General features: G+C 41.3%; 1 protein-coding gene across 2 annotated transcripts in view; it reads left to right on the top strand.

Annotated features, from left to right (window-relative positions):
- LAMA4 (laminin subunit alpha 4) overlaps positions 1–16,048 on the top strand; it is a 140,991-nt gene that overhangs the window by 116,302 nt on the left and 8,641 nt on the right. For both annotated transcript variants that reach the window (XM_055329718.1, XM_055329717.1), the window contains exons 25-33: positions 836–978; positions 2,566–2,704; positions 3,209–3,346; positions 5,194–5,327; positions 6,236–6,400; positions 7,235–7,388; positions 12,204–12,391; positions 13,606–13,795; positions 14,563–14,718. In XM_055329718.1, the coding sequence (XP_055185693.1) occupies positions 836–978; positions 2,566–2,704; positions 3,209–3,346; positions 5,194–5,327; positions 6,236–6,400; positions 7,235–7,388; positions 12,204–12,391; positions 13,606–13,795; positions 14,563–14,718 (1,407 nt within the window). The remainder of the gene's footprint in view (positions 1–835; positions 979–2,565; positions 2,705–3,208; positions 3,347–5,193; positions 5,328–6,235; positions 6,401–7,234; positions 7,389–12,203; positions 12,392–13,605; positions 13,796–14,562; positions 14,719–16,048) is intronic.

Genomic DNA, 16,048 nt, shown 5'->3' with positions numbered 1-16,048 from the left:
GGCACTCCGTACAACTCTCTTGCACATTTGTTGAAAATGCCAGAGTGTGGATACACAGCCATTTTTAAATGTATCCTTTGAGCACTACTAAATGTACAAAGATTAGATAGTAAGAAAATAGAGAATTTCCTTGTAAACCATTTATCTGGACCTTAGAAGATACTAACGCAGATTTCCTTATACAGAGAGTCTGCAAGGAATCTTCTTTGACTTTGAAACAGCTGTACACTATACTGACAATATACTTCATCTATTTTCATTAACAACTACTGTGAATCGACAATTAGTAAAATGTATAAAAGGCCTATCTTTTAAGTTGAACCAAAATGCAGAGAGTAGGAGGCTTTACTTCTCTTTGCAGTTCAAAGTCCCTCGCCTCCATGAGGATGGTTTACAATAGAAGAGTATCTTAACTATATCTCTGACTAGCATTTTTGCAGATTCATTAAAACTTTTCAATGTGTCACCAAAACAGTGACACCAGGTAACATACAGTCTGGATCCCCAAAGTCCCTGTTTATCGTTTTTTTCCTGAATCCCCCCAAAGGAGCAAATGAAAACAACTCGTCTCATGATAAAAAAATATATATATATCGTTTGGTCTAGCTCCCTCTCCACATGAAAATCCTTCTCCAGAAAATGTGAGCCTCTGGCTACTTTAAGTGCAAGTTTCCATGTCTGTAAGAAAGGAAAATCTATTCCCCATTTTGTGAACAAACAAGCCCAAGAACACAGGGGCTCAGCTGTTATAACCTGAGTAATTAAAATATATTGTCATCTTCAAAAAGTTGATTATTACACAATATCAAGACTCACTATATATTATGTCTCCTAGATCTCAATCATTTACCACAATGATAAGAAAATGATTTTGGTGGTTGACAGACGACATGTCAAGAGCATGGACAATGAAAAGATGAAGATACCTTTTACCGACATTTACATTGGAGGGGCTCCCCCAGAAATTTTACAATCCAGGTACGCTTTTCTTGTTGTTAGGTGGCTGTTGTTCCTGATGATGTACGGGGCTGAGTATTCAACATCCAGGAGAGGTCTAGTAAAAGTTTGAAGGCATGAAGGCACTCCCACTGGCTACGTGCACCCTCATGCACCCTCATGACCTCCTTAAATTAGCATCTCCTAGATGAGATCTACAGGTTTCTTTCATTGTCGTATTAATCTTAGAACATAGTCCAATACAGCATTTCTTACCTGCAAGAGGAAAGATGGAGCATGTGTACTGTGTGAAAATGAAGCATTGTGTCCCTTTATTTTTCAGTCTTAATTTAAACTTCTTTGAACTTTCAAATAGCATCTGAGGGCACAAAAATTTGTAAGCCTATCCAAGGGGTTGTGAATTAGGTGTCATTACAATTTTATTCTCCTGTATTTAAAATTTTAACTCTCTTATTACGATCAAGTCATAGCATCAGACACCCTTGAAACTGAGAGGCAACTTTTAGGATGTTCCAGTCTGGTCATTCTCAACCCTGGTTCTCCTTAGAAAAACCTGGAGAACTTTTATAAACACCATTGCCCATAACCACTCTCCAGAAATTCTAGTTGGTCTGGGATGAGGCCCCAACCTCAAGCTTCTTTTCCATTAGATACCCTCTTAGTTCCTTCGACAGTGCCACATGGGACCTTTAACCATTATGGTTGTCATTATATAACCCCAGTCTGTTAGTTAGCATGGTCCCCTAGCTGTGATTTTGATGGAACAGAATAAAGTGAGACTGTTACTCCTTAGTCTGGCCACTGTTCATTTAAAATACATTGAAGCCATTGTAATTTTATCAAAATTAATTTCATAGTCATTACATATTTAATAATATGCTCCTGGGCACCTCCTAGATACTAGGCATAATGAAAGGTACTAGAATTACAATATATAATCAAAATTTCACCCCTAATTTCAAAGATAAAGGGTTCTTACTTTCCTATTAATCCAAAAGCTCAACATTCACCTGGACATTTCTCAGGCCTTAGTCAATTATAGTGTGTCCCAAAAAAGCCAAGAAGATGAGTTTGTGACTTCAATCCAACCCACTTGGGAATGGACTAATGGAAGACTGAACACCTGGGTTCAACTCCTAGCCTACAACTTGTGACATTAAAAAACCAAAAATAAAAAACAAACAAAACTTGATGCTTCTTAGTTTCATTTTATAGTTTAAACCGTGTGAAGTTGCCAAAAGTTGACCATTTGTTAAAATACATCAGTTCCTTGTGGTTCAACCTATTAATCAATCATCTGTAAAAGGAAAATAATAGCTTTTCCTTCCATCTCATGGAATTTTTATAAATATAAAATGAGCTAATGCAAGTTAAAGCATCTTGAAAACTATAAAGAAGTAAACAAATTGGCTTGATGTGGCGTAAAGCTGTTCTACGGGCAAAGATTAGACACTACGTGTGCTTATGAAAGGAAGCATGAGAATATGAATAATTACAAAGCTACTAAAAATGACGATATATAAAATCAAACTTCATATCCCACAGATGCAGGGCAACATCCTCCTCCTCATCATGATGATATTACTGAAGACTAATTTTCTTTTCCAGGACCCTCAGAGCACATCTTCCCCTAGATATCAACTTCAGAGGATGCATGAAGGGTTTCCAGTTCCAAAAGAAAGATTTCAATTTATTGGAGCAGACGGAAACTCTGGGGGTTGGTTATGGATGCCCAGAAGACTCTCTTGTAAGTACTAGTCAATCAAAAGCTTTTTAATAAATAGACACACACACACACACAATAAACAGCCATGAAACTTCTCATTCTTAAAAACTGGAAAAGCTGTTTTCAGCTTCTTTGTGATCCCAGGTATACCTTGGACTCCTTTTTCCGCCACAAGCAAAAAGGAGAATGGTTAAGCTGGAAAGGCGCGTGGGGCTTCCTCTGTGACTTGTCCATGTGCTTCGGGTTTCAAGGGCAGGGGGCAGGGGACGTCCAAAGCCCCGAGAAGCCGTGTGAGCTTTTTCCTCACTCAGGGTGGAGGAAGTGAAGAAGTTAAAACCCCATCGGGTAGAGGCACCCAGAAGGAAAAGTTAACAACCCTGAATTCCAGTATAAACCAGAAGTTAAAACATAAACTCTTTATTATAGAAACCAGTAGACAGGGTTTTGATGTGTGAGAAATTGGTATTTGAAGCATACGATAATTATCACAAACACTAAACACACTTTTTTTTCTTTGCCACGCAGATATCTCGCAGAGCATATTTCAATGGACAGAGTTTCATTGCTTCAGTTCAGAAAATATCTTTCTTCGATGGCTTTGAAGGAGGTTTTAATTTCCGAACGTTACAGCCAAATGGGTTGCTATTCTATTATGCTTCAGGAGTAAGTACTTGTTTTTCCCTATGGGAAATTTTTTGTGATGATCATTTTTGTCTATTGAAACTACTCTTTAAGTCTCTGAAAAGTGATTTTTGCTTCAGATTTATTTTGACTCACATGAACACACAGCAGAAGGCCTCATTGCATACACTTTATAATTGTGTACATTGTGTATCAGAAGTTCTGAACCTAGGATTCATAGACCCACCCCTCAGGACTTCATGAAGAAAATTTGGTGTGTCCATGGACCTAGGTCAGAAAAAAATCAAGATTTTTCTTTAAAGATTTTATTTATTTATTCATGAGAGACAGAAAGAGAGAGAGAGAGGCAGAGACACAGGCAGAGGGAGAAGCAGGCTCCATGCAGGGAGCCCGATGCAGGACTCGATCCCAGGACCCCTGGTCACACCCTGAGCCAAAGCCAGATGCTCAACTGCTGAGCCACCCAGGGGCCCTAAGATTTTTTTTTTATTTTATTTTCTCAAGCTAAAATTTAGCATTTTCTTCAATTACAAATGTCGGCAACAAATCAGAAATATTTGCAGAACCTGTTACTATATCATTAACCACAAATATATTTCATTTCACATAATAGTTGTCACGGATATCTCAAAATACCATTTTTGCTCATTGCTCCTTTTAAATGACAGTAGTTATTAGATCTGCTGAGAGATTTTACAATTTAACGCTTTAATAAAGAAGTACCTATATTACTAGATCACAGATTTATTATTTTAATATTTTGAAACTGTATCTCAATATAATTGGTTTCCTTATATCCCTATTTTGTTTGAGAATTTTAAAATGTTATCTTTGAAGGGGCCTGTGTATATCACCTAACTGCCAAAGGGGTCCATAGCACAAACAGTATTAAGGACCTCTGTGTATATATAGAAACACACATGTGATTTAATTTGTAAAATAGTAAAAGGAACATACTTCTCTGTTCTCGGACTGGCTATGAAACACATGAACTCGACCTTCCGAAGATATATTATTTCAAAAATAAGATATCCGGAGATTTGGTGACCCCAAGACCCAATCTCTGAAAAGGTTATCACCAATATATACACTGATAGAGCAGGTCATAATATAATTTATAAAAGCAGCTTTTCACTGTTCATACTTATTTCCTTGTACTTGTCACACTTATACTGAATTTAAATCAGTAGCAACAGTGAGAATTTACCCAAAGCACATTGTAGGACATCCACCAGCCAACCTGCCTCAGATTCCCATGGTTAGGTAACACCTGCGGTCCCCAAGAAGTGGTCATGTTGGGGGCCATGCCCTCAACTGTCGAGGTCAGCGCCCGTAGAAGGGATGAGAAGCAAGGCTGTCAATATGCCAGTATTTTAAGCAATCAATTAGCAAATTCAGAAAAAGAAATGTTGACTTCTGCTCTTCTTCTATTTCTCTCCCACTTCTACAGATAAAGTAAAACTCTTAAAAAGCCAGACTGGCAAATTAACCCTTGCCTGGTGCTCTAGCTACATCCCCGACTCGAGATTCAAATCTTGCCTTTCCAGGAAGGGGGCTGGACACAGACTAGCAGGGCCCGGGGCAGGGAAAGCACTAACCCTGCGACAGACAACTCTCAGCCTGACAAAGTCACCAGAAACCCTCAGTTCAGCAGAGAGGGGCCTCCTTTCTCCGTTGAAAGGTGCCTAATGGTGTAGACGACGCCAACATAAGCAATGCACTGTCGTCGTTTTCATAGATGTTCTTTTACAAGCAAACTGCCCGCACGTGGGGTGGTCCTTTAAGCAATGCCATTCGGGGAAAGTGGAAAACGTGTCCTCCTTTGGGTCCCTGGCCTCCCGACATTAATGCCTGTGCTTGCACTGCAGCCTGACGTGTTCTCCATTTCTCTGGATAACGGCACCGTGGTCCTGGACGTAAAGGGCATCAAGGTGCAGTCGGCAGACAAGCAGTACAATGATGGGCTGTCCCACCTGGTCATTACCTCTGTCTCACCCGCAAGGTACAGCTCCTCACCTCACCAGCTGGCTCTGTTTGGAAGGCACGACCCTGCTACACGACCACGACAAGTAGTAGGCCACGCTATTGCTTTTCCAGTGTTTAAAAAAAAAAAATGATAGAGGAAACACCTTACATTCTTTTAAAAATAAGTTGCTATTAATTAAAATTAATAGCAACTTCTTTTTAAGATCAAGACATGCCAAATGAATCACTGTATAATTGCTTAACAGGAATAGAAAGGGGTTTTTTCCCAATAAAACCACAACCTTCTTGAGGGAAGTGCCTCCATGTCGTACTTACTGAGTGGAGTGCGGTGTTTGGCACCTAGGAGGAGACCCGCACACATCGGTTTCATTTAGATTTTAATGAAGCAATTGAGAGCTCTACATTTCTGGCCATATTTTAACAGCTCTAACTCTAATTTTTTTTTTAAATAGGTGATACCGAATTTCTTTCTTATTGAGAAGAAAGCTTTCTGGAATAAGAATTAAATCTCTGTTGCAGGCAGCGTCTGTGGAGCCCTCCTGTTACAAAACAAACACGTTAATAGGCCTTTCTAGACTCCATTTCCAATTACACTCAAAACCAGTCAATGTGCTTTACAACAAAAACAGGCTCCCCAAATGTGATTAAATAATCACCATGAATTATGTTGTTTTTTACACACACACACAAATGCCGGTAACTAAACATCTGAGCTTCTTGCTTTTAGGGGTTTGGGGAGTCTTTTCCACATATCAAAATATTCGCCTGTTTTATCCTGGACTTCATGAAGAGTCTGGCAAATTACTATCTTTTCAACACCAAATTGTTACCGTTTCAGTTCCATGAGAAAACCTGCAGCCTAGAATGGAACTGCAGGTAAAATGGTAGCAGTGTGGTGTGTAAAGAGGCTCTTTTCCTTTGCAGATATGAACTGATAGTAGATAAAAGCAGACTTGGGAGTAAGAACCCGACCAAAGGGAAAGGAGAACAGACCCAAGCAGGTGAAAAGAAGTTTTACTTTGGCGGCTCCCCCATCAGTCCCCAGTATGCTAACTTCACTGGCTGTATAAGTAATGCCTACTTCACCAGGTATGATATTTTTATTATTCATAAGTCTGCATGATCGGCTAAAAAAAAATCAAGTCCATAATGAAAATATTTATTTTCATATAAATATTGAGAACTACGAAACGTATGAGAAGCAATAGAGGGTGGTCGTTAAAAGTTTGCACGTGCTGGAGCAACTAGACATACTTGGGTTTGCCTGTAGGTTTCTTGCCTTTGAATTTGTCTGCCCCTAAAAATAAATAAGTAAATAAATAAATTTGTCTGCCCTTGGCTAAGTCAGCCTTTGTTTCTTCTCTGCCAAAACGCAGAGGGTAATAGTGCCTGCCCCCTCGTTACGAAGATTGGATGAGAAAATGTGCCTAAGGCACCTGGCATACAGCGGCTATGGGTATCAGGGGCCATTATCTCTGTCCTTATCATTCTTGGTGGAGCAGAGCAACGTACCCAAACCCTTGTAAGAGGGTGAAGGGAGTCTTCTTAATTTGATGCATCACTTCAAACAAAGCCATCACTCCGGGTCCTTCACGAAGACAGGAAGGGCTCCCTGAGTACAAGAACAAAGCGGGGGAGAAACTTAATGCTCGACACAGAGGTGGCACCAATCATCCAGAGCGTGGGGAGGGCGAAGATGTACATCTGTCAGGATGTGCTGGTGCCGGGCAAAATTATCCACGGACCGTTCAACGGGCGTCACAAGGGCTCAGATGAAGGTAGTGGTTGATAGATAAAGACCCATCACCCGCGCACACGCACACACATCTCAGTTGCCAAACTCTTTCGCTTCCATGGTTTCCATCATGTAGTTCTGAACAACATCCTAAGGGGTCTCCCCACCCCACCTCTGTTGTTGCATAGGTTGGATAGAGATGTGGAGGTCGAAGATTTCCAGCGGTATTCGGAGAAGGTCCATACCTCTCTTTATGAGTGTCCCATCGAGTCTTCGCCGTTGTTCCTTCTCTACAAAAAAGGGAAAAATTCCTCAAAGCCTAAAGCAAGCCAGAATAAGAAGGTAAACGATGACGCCGTGCCAGATTCCCCGCTGCCCTCGTAGCCATGCTCTCCACGTAGACACCCGTGCCTTAGGCGACCGACTTCAGTTTGCGACTGTGTGTGCACACGGAGGGGGGATCCTGGTAGCCTCTGACCTGCTGCTTTGTCAGCTTTGATCTATGGAGCTTTGCTCCCAGAGAAACCGTTTGAATCAGCTTTTACTCTGCACGGCCCACTGCTTTTCATTGCAGTCGCTAAAACTGCTCCATCCCTAACCATTTGTGCCCATAACGCGTGTTATCTGGTACTGTATTGTCATTCTCAGTATCATTTGCTTTTGTGTGAGATCTCAGGCTTCCGTCACCCTCATGGAAGCTACTAGAGTTTCTTTTTTTTTTCTTTATAAATTTATTTTTTATTTGTGTTCAATTTGCCAGCATATAGAATAACACCCAGTGCTCATCCCGTCAAGTGCCCCCCTCAGTGCCCGTCACCCAGTCACCCCATCACCCCAACCCCTGCCCGCCTCCCCTTCCACCACCCCTAGTTCGTTTCCCAGAGTTAGGAGTCTCTCATGTTCTGTCTCCCTTTCTGATATTTCCCACTCGTTTTTTTCTCCTTTCCCCTTTATTCCCTTTCACTATTTTTTATATTCCCCAAATGAATGAGACCATATAATGTTTGTCCTTCTCCGATTGACTTATTTCACTCAGCATCATACCCTCCAGGTCCATCCACGTCGAAGCAAATGGTGGGTATTTGTCGTTTCTAATGGCTGAGGAATATTCCAGTGTATACATAGACCACATCTTCTTTATCCATTCATCTGTCGATGGACACCGAGGCTCCTTCCACAATTTGGCTCTTGTGGACATTGTTGCTAGAAACATCGGGGTGCAGGTGTTCTGGTGTTTCCCTGCATCTGTATCTTTGGGGTAAATCCCCAGCAGTGCATTTCTGGGTCGTAGGGCAGGTCTATTTTTAACTCTTTGAGGAATCTCCACACAGTTTTCCAGAGTGGCTGCACCAGGTCACATTCCCACCCACAGTGCAGGAGGGTTCCCCTTGCTCTGCATCCTCTCCAACATGTGTGGTTTCCTGCCTTGTTAATTTTCCCCATTCTCACTGGGGTGAGGTGGGATCAGATAAAGGGCTAGTTTCCAAGATCTATAAAGAACTTCTTAAACTCAACAGCAAAGAAACAAACGATCCAATCATGAAATGGGCAAAAGACATGAACAGAAATCTCACCGAGGAAGACCTAGACATGGCCAACACGCACATGAGAAAATGCTCCGCGTCACTGGCCATCAGGGAAATACAAATCAAAAGCTACTAGAGTTTCTGGTCTCCCACCCCCCACCCCCCACCCCCGTTTGCCTCTCCTTCGTTGACCTTCGCTCCAAGGGCTCACAGGCAGGGTTGATCTGGGGCATGGACTAGGGCTGCGATATTGAGGCCGCGCTGACTTGCGCTCCTGCGAACAGACACGCGTTTCATCACGGTTTTAATCGCATCTCCTGGACCGTGAGGGCGCCTGGGCATCTTCAGAGGAAGGCCCGATCTGCCTCCAAGGTGGCTTGTGAACCACTAGCGAGAGGGAGCGATCCCCCCAGCTTCTGGCCTCCCCGGCCCTCCTATCTGGAGCGCTTCCCTGTGTATTTCAGCTTAGAGGGACCACGTTTGAGGACCTCCTTGCAACCCCTCTGTTCGCACTTATCAGTGTTAGTGGAATTAATTTTATCTCCGTGTAATCTAAATCTAGGGTTTTTCAGGATCCTTTTCTGAATGTCACGTGATTTAGGCAGAAAGATTTAAGTGATTCAGGCAGCGAGATCACTGCATATGACTTTTATGAAGGCTTTTCCTTGAGGATGTTATTAAGGTTTTTTCGGAGGAGACTCTGGAATTCTGGTAAAATCTTACTGTCAGCTTCTCATATTGATGCTAAAAGGTTTAACCTGAAATTTTTCAGCTGAGACTTGAGCGCAGGTCAGTGGATCACTCGCAGCTGGTTAATGTCAGAGGCTGAGGAGGAAGATGCACCCACGGCACACACTTTACCCCTTTTTTTTTTTTCACTTTACCCCTTTAAATGAAGACAGTTTTCTATTTGAAGCTATCAAACGTAGTTTCCTAACAAATATTCATACTGTCAAGGGTGCTCTCAACAGCCCTTGGGACTATTAACACAAACTTTTCGATATTATAGGAAACCTCTTAGCCCTTCTTGTTAAAAAAAGGCTTAGAAATTCAACTTCATAATAACAGATACAGAATCACTATGGATTTCACTTATATTTCTTGGCAATTAGAATGTCAAATGTTTGCTAATCTTCTCTCCTATTCACCCTTGTATCAATAGCTTCTTAAAGAGCTACCCAGGAAAACACGTGGCCTCTGTTTTCAATTTTTATCGAGGCCGATTCAAAGCAATTTGGGTTTATAATCATTTCCTTTCACAGTGGTTTCCTAATACTCCATTTTATGGGTAGATTATATTTTATTTAACTATTAAGAGACTTTCAGTGCTTTCCAGTTTCCTCCCTTCCTGGGTGAAGATCATTCTACGTTAATCTTTGATTGCATTGCTGAATAAATCTTTACAAAATATTCCTAGAGGTAGACTTACCGGGTTCAAGGCAAACTACTTGCCAAAAAAGGAACACTGACTTATAGTCCCCGATGAGTACATCAGAATACCTGTCTTACCACCTATGTTCCAACCTGAAATTTCTTCATAATTTTTACGTTTTTAAATTTAAATGAGAACATAGTTTCTCATGTGATGTTTAGTGTGATCATGAAAATGTTACGTGTTATAATAGACATCATTCTCGAGTACCAAGCCAAGCACTCCCTTTTCTGAGAGTTGATTCCCTACACACAGGGTAAGCCCCATATTTTAGGCAGGCGACCTCATCCACCTGGTTATAGGTATTTGGACCAGGGTAGATCATGTGAACTAAGCTGGGCTATGAGATTCCCTGCCTTAGAAACTGAGAACCCAAAGACACGAGTCTAGTCTGGTCATCAAATGGAAAACATGTAAACCTAAGAGCTCTGCGTTAATCGTGCACAGAGAAAGCAAGCTGCTTTGCAAGAAAGAGGAAAAGGCAGAAAGCTCTCCTGCAGAGAAAGAAAAATGAAAGCAAACGGTCTGAGAAAAACAGAGCTGAGATACCAAAAACATTTGGAAAAGGAGTGCCTTGATTCTTCCTAGCTTTCCAATTCCTGATTCTTGCCCCTAGTAGCACCCCACTATATTATCCTAACATCCCCTGGACCGCGTAAGATACTCCCATATCCTTATAACACACGGCCCTCTTGTGCTTAAGTAGCTCAACTAGTTTGGCTGTTATGTGAAACAGAAGAAACGTACTGAATTGAAACAGATGCTCAGAGAAAAAAATTACAGTGGGAAATTCAGAGTCTGGTGAGGTTCAGAAGCCCACGCACACAACTACTCTAGCAGAGTAAACGGGGTCTCTGTGTTATATGGGACTCATTACATGATAACTCATTTATTATTATTATTATTATTATTATTATTATCATCATTATTATTCAGAGCATATATCCACAGAGGGTTTAGAGTGTTTGGTCACCATATGGAAATATACCAATACCAGAATCTCTCCCTTCCTGCAGCAGACAGGAGACAGATCCCAGCCTATGGATTCCCACATGGAAGCAGAGAAAGGCAGGGCTGCTCCAGCAGCCCTGAGCTTCGCTGACCCCCATGGTCGGTTCACGTTGCTCTCTCATCCCCTGGCAAAGCGGACACGATGACTGAGAAACAGTGAGATCCTCTCCATGGCAAGGGGAAGGAGGAGGAGCCCCCCTCGAGTTGGGGATGGTCCTCAACCCCTCAGCCAATCTCTCATCCCCACCCTCCTGCAAAACAAAACCTCATCCTCCTAGCACGTCATCCAAGGTCATTTCTATTCGGCGACAGCCTGTCTCCCAATTCGCTTTTTAACTGCCTGTTTTTCCAAATCAATTTTCATTTCCTTAAGAAAAAAAAAATACCACAACTATTTCTCCCTCACCTTTCTCTCCCCCACCACACATGGCCCGTGGGGGGGCACGCAGAAATACTCATTTCCTTCCACATCATTTCTGCCTATTAGATATTCAGTAAACATTTGCTTGGATAAATGAATGTTTAGATGATCAGACTTATTTGCATTTACTTTAACACTGCTTCCAAAATTAAGACTAGATAACCACTAAATGTTAGCCTGTAGTCTCACAGCTCTAAATTTTAAAATCAGCAGTGCAATTTTAGGAGCGCAAAGTAAGTTTTAAGTGTTGTTCTATGTCCCGTCACATAGAAGCTTACTAGCTATCTTATCACCAAAAATATTCTTAAATATTTTGAAGACGTTACTCAGTATGTTAACTTTTGTGTGTTGAAGAAATATTGTTGTCTAAGATAGGAGGGTTTTATCGACGGATTCCCTCAAGGTTATTTTGTTTGTCAATATTTCCATTTTTCACCATTGGCTAAGATGTGCATTTAATTGAAATGATAGAGCGGTTATGTCTGCGGCTTCAGGTTAGCTCTGCTTTACTATCACAGACTAGAATTTTGGATTTGTTAACATACTGCGTTGTTGTCATGTGTTGTTCTTAGTGCTACCAAGCTCCTGCTGTCGTTTGCCTAAGGAAAGAGAGGGCCCTAATGTTTTGTGAATGGAAAATGCGCAAATAATGTACACTTTCACTATTTTTTATTTTTATTGATTACTGATAAAGAAATCACAAATGAACTTCCGCTACTAGTATGTCAGGTTCATCCCTTATTATGATTTATTTCCTATTCTTACAGGGAGAGAAAAGTAAAGATGCACCTTCCGGGGACCCTGCAGGCCTCAAGTTCCCGGAGGGGAATGCTCCAAGAGATGCTTACTGCCACCTTTCCAACAGTCCTAGGGCCATAGAGCACGCCTATCAGTACGGAGGGACCGCCAACAGCCGCCAAGAGTTTGAACACCTAAAAAGAGATTTTGGTGAAAAGTAAAGTAACACGCTATCCTTCCAGAAACTTTATGCCGTGGCTGGACTTCATCCTTATCCTCTATCTGCCATCGTTTTCCTATGATCTTTCCTCTCTGTACCACTTAATCCTATTATTTTATTACCAGAATAAGTGCTACATGGTACAGGATCCTTCCTTTCCGATACATTACGTCCTCTGTGACTTTCTTCCCCAAAGTAAGAGGGATAAAACCGCATTCTCCTAGGAGTTTGCTGCATTCATCAAAAAGGAAAGTCAATCAAAGAAAGGCACATGGGACACATTTTATATGACTCATCATCGAACCTTGGCATTACCTTCCTTCTCCCATATAAATTGCTTTCATATCAAAAATGGGGGTGCCTCTGAACTGCTGGAAGGTTAATAAGGAAAGACACTGAAGATCCCAAACCCACCTCCATGTCTGTTAGTGCTCCAGCTGTCCGTAAAGCCCAGCCCCTCTTCCCAGTATTCCACAAATCTCCAGGTTACTTGGCACTTTTGAGGATTTCTTTTTATAGTGTGAGCACCCAAATATTCTTATATAGGTCCCATATCTTTCAAACATTCATAGAGGCGGTGCATTCAATAAGTAACCTCTAATGCCTTTGAATTTGCTATTTGTCTAATGGGCAGTATCAGTATTTTGTATTCATTAGGAAGAATTTAGAATTAAATCAAACTGGAAATCAGCCTAATAAATGTATCTTATCTACAGGGCCTGGAGCTAAATGTCTAGAAGGTTTTGTTTAATTCCTACACATTCTGGTGGCTCTTTTTAACCTGTAATATCTACGGATTAATTTTTTCCTGGGAAAGACAGGAATACTGAATCTGTAGTTTAGATAGCACACAAATCATACTTTCTCTATGCAGATTTCTATATGCACATTAATTACTGACTAGTATTTTATCCACATGAACAAACTAAATGCAACCGTATTTTCAAGGCAAGACACGTTAAGTGAAACAATGCTTCCTTAAATGTGGAATGTAGCCCTGCTGTATAAAGAAGTAGGGAAAGATTTAGATTTTTGAGTTAGTCGCCCTTTCCCCATATTCATTAATCATACTAAGGTATAATTAGAAGTGATGCTGCTTGGGATTCATGGAATGGCTACTCATCTTTCCTTACACGGTGTTGCTGTGGGAAACTAGAGACCACCTGGAGTCTCATTTTACAGATAGTAAGCTTTTTCTTTTCATTTACCAGATCTCAGTTCTCCATTCGTCTGAAAACTCGCTCCTCCCATGGGATGATTTTCTATGTCTCCGATCAAGAAGAGAATGACTTCATGACTCTATTCTTAGCCCACGGCCGCTTGGTTTTCATGTTTAATGTTGGCCACAAGAAACTAAAGATTAGAAGCCAAGAGAAATACAATGATGGAGTGTGGCATGATGTGAGTTGAAGGCAGAGGAATATTATTACCGGCAAATATTCATCGTTGTCAAATGAACTGACTTTAATGCCCACTGTTGGTCTCTCTCGAAATACCCATTTTAAAACTCGGAGCTCAATTTTGAAATTTTTTTTAATTCCTTATAAAACAAATCTTGAAGCATATTATTTAAAAAGAGATACAGGCTGGGTGTAATTTTTTTTAGCGTACTTAATTTTCACCAAAGGACCAATGGCAAACCTAACCTGAAGTTTGATTTCCAACAATTTTCCGCTTGTTTTCCCACTGCCTGGAAGTCTCTAAATTTCAGCAGCATTTGCTGAGTGTCTTTTACAGGCTAAGCTGTGGAAGATACAAAGTGAAGAGTAAACCTGTTAGGAAGATAGGATACCGTAGGGAGAATATCTAAATATCGAAGCAAATCAGTGTTATGCAATGAAAACAGTAAGAAGTGTAAGATGCATTACGATCAATTACCATAAATGTAGGAGACGGAGAAACCAAGTGGGTGGGCCAGCTGGGAAGAGCTTCATTGACGACTCTCCTAAATACATAGAAGCTGTAGTCAGAAATTAAGCCTGTAGCTTTAAGTCAAGCTTTAAAGGAAAAAACAAATCTTGACTCAGAGAAAAGGTCAGTTTTTTTTAAAGAATTTCTGCAGATTTCCCACAGTCCTGCAGTAGCAAAGTTAGAAGAGGAGGCCACTGAGCCTTCCCCCAAATCTTGGGATGCACTTGACAGGTGCTGTTGTCCTTCTCTCCATCCAGGTGATATTTATTCGGGAGAAGAGCAGCGGCCGACTGATAATTGATGGCCTTCGAGTCCTAGAAGAGAGTCTTCCTCCTACTGGAGCTTCCTGGAACATCAAGGGTCCTATTTATTTGGGAGGTGTAGCTCCTGGAAGGGCTGTGAAAAATGTCCAGGTAGGCCTGGCATGACCAGGGAGAGCCATTGACCCCTAGAGGCGGAGGATTATTTAATCCAGGGCCTTGCTTTGCTATCAGCAGATTGGCAAGAATAGAACCATAGTTTCCCTGGATATAGGCCATCAAAGTGCGTATTGTCCCAGAAGAAGTCTATCTGCCCTCTGGCGTTGCAAAGTCAGGAGGGATCTTCTGATTCTAAGGTAGAGGTGAGACGAAACAGTTTCAGAAATCTAAGCTGTCGTGGGAAGTTATATCTCAAGCAGATGCTTATTTGTTCAGCAAGAACCCATGCTTTTAGTGCAAAAAATACAAAAAAAAAAAAAAGAAAGAAAGAAAGAGAGGAAGCAAAGAAGGAAGGAAAGAAGGAAAAGAGGAAGGAAGGAAGGAATCACTCCATTATATATTATTGAGTCACAAAAAACTTTGGGGCCATTCTGTAGCCTATGATTTCATTTTTGTTTCCTACACATACACAAACACACACAATTTGTAAATGTGCAAGGAAGTGTGGTTACCCCTGCGGGGGGAGAGGCAGGGGGATACAGTAAAAAATACATATTATTTTTGTGCTTTAAAAGTTGATAATATCAAAAAAAAGTTAATAATATCGCACCTTTACAAAAATATTTAGCAATAATGGAAATGTGTCAAAGGACTAAATCTTTCTTAACCTATAGATTTGACCTCGGCACGAAAAAAATCGAAGCATTTCTAAGATTTGCTAATCTAAGGCAAAAAAGCAGGGGGGCCATGTTATACTTAGATTTTAGGCAAGTGGTCCCAATTTCATGACAACCCCTTTAAAAGAAAGATTTGCAAAGTAGTGTGATCTCAGTCGTCCAAAGTGGCCCAAGTGTCACGTCCTGGGGTATGATAAATGCTCAACCACAAGATGAGGTAATGAAGCCAGAAATGCAAGCTTTCTGCTGTCCATCTAACCACGGGAGGTTGAACGGTTAAGACCTCCGCTAGCCCTCGTCAGCTTTGGATGATTTGGGGCCAGCTGTCATTCTTGAAGGGAAACAAACTAACGGTAGTTCTCATATTTAATTTCAAAACCATAGCTGCGACTTATTTGTCATCGTGTGTGTAGAAACCTTCATAGCTAGTGACTGCAGCCTGACATTATCGAATAGAAAAACCCCAGCTTCAAAGGACTAGTTAAAGAAGCAAGTACCAGGAAAATGACTGACCCCCCACCCTGCCCCCAGACAGCTAGATAAATAAGACCGGGGACTGCTTCGTCCCTCCCAGGACTCAAACCCCTTCCTTTTGTTTCCCTTCGGTGCGCACCTGGGGGTGTTGAGAAACTGGATTCTAAGACGTG

This window comes from Nyctereutes procyonoides, unplaced genomic scaffold, assembly GCF_905146905.1.
Source record: "Nyctereutes procyonoides isolate TBG_1078 unplaced genomic scaffold, NYPRO_anot_genome, whole genome shotgun sequence".
Taxonomy (NCBI): Eukaryota; Metazoa; Chordata; class Mammalia; order Carnivora; family Canidae; genus Nyctereutes; species Nyctereutes procyonoides.
Note: the sequence above shows the minus strand (reverse complement) of the source record. Positions and strands in the feature narration are given on the sequence as shown.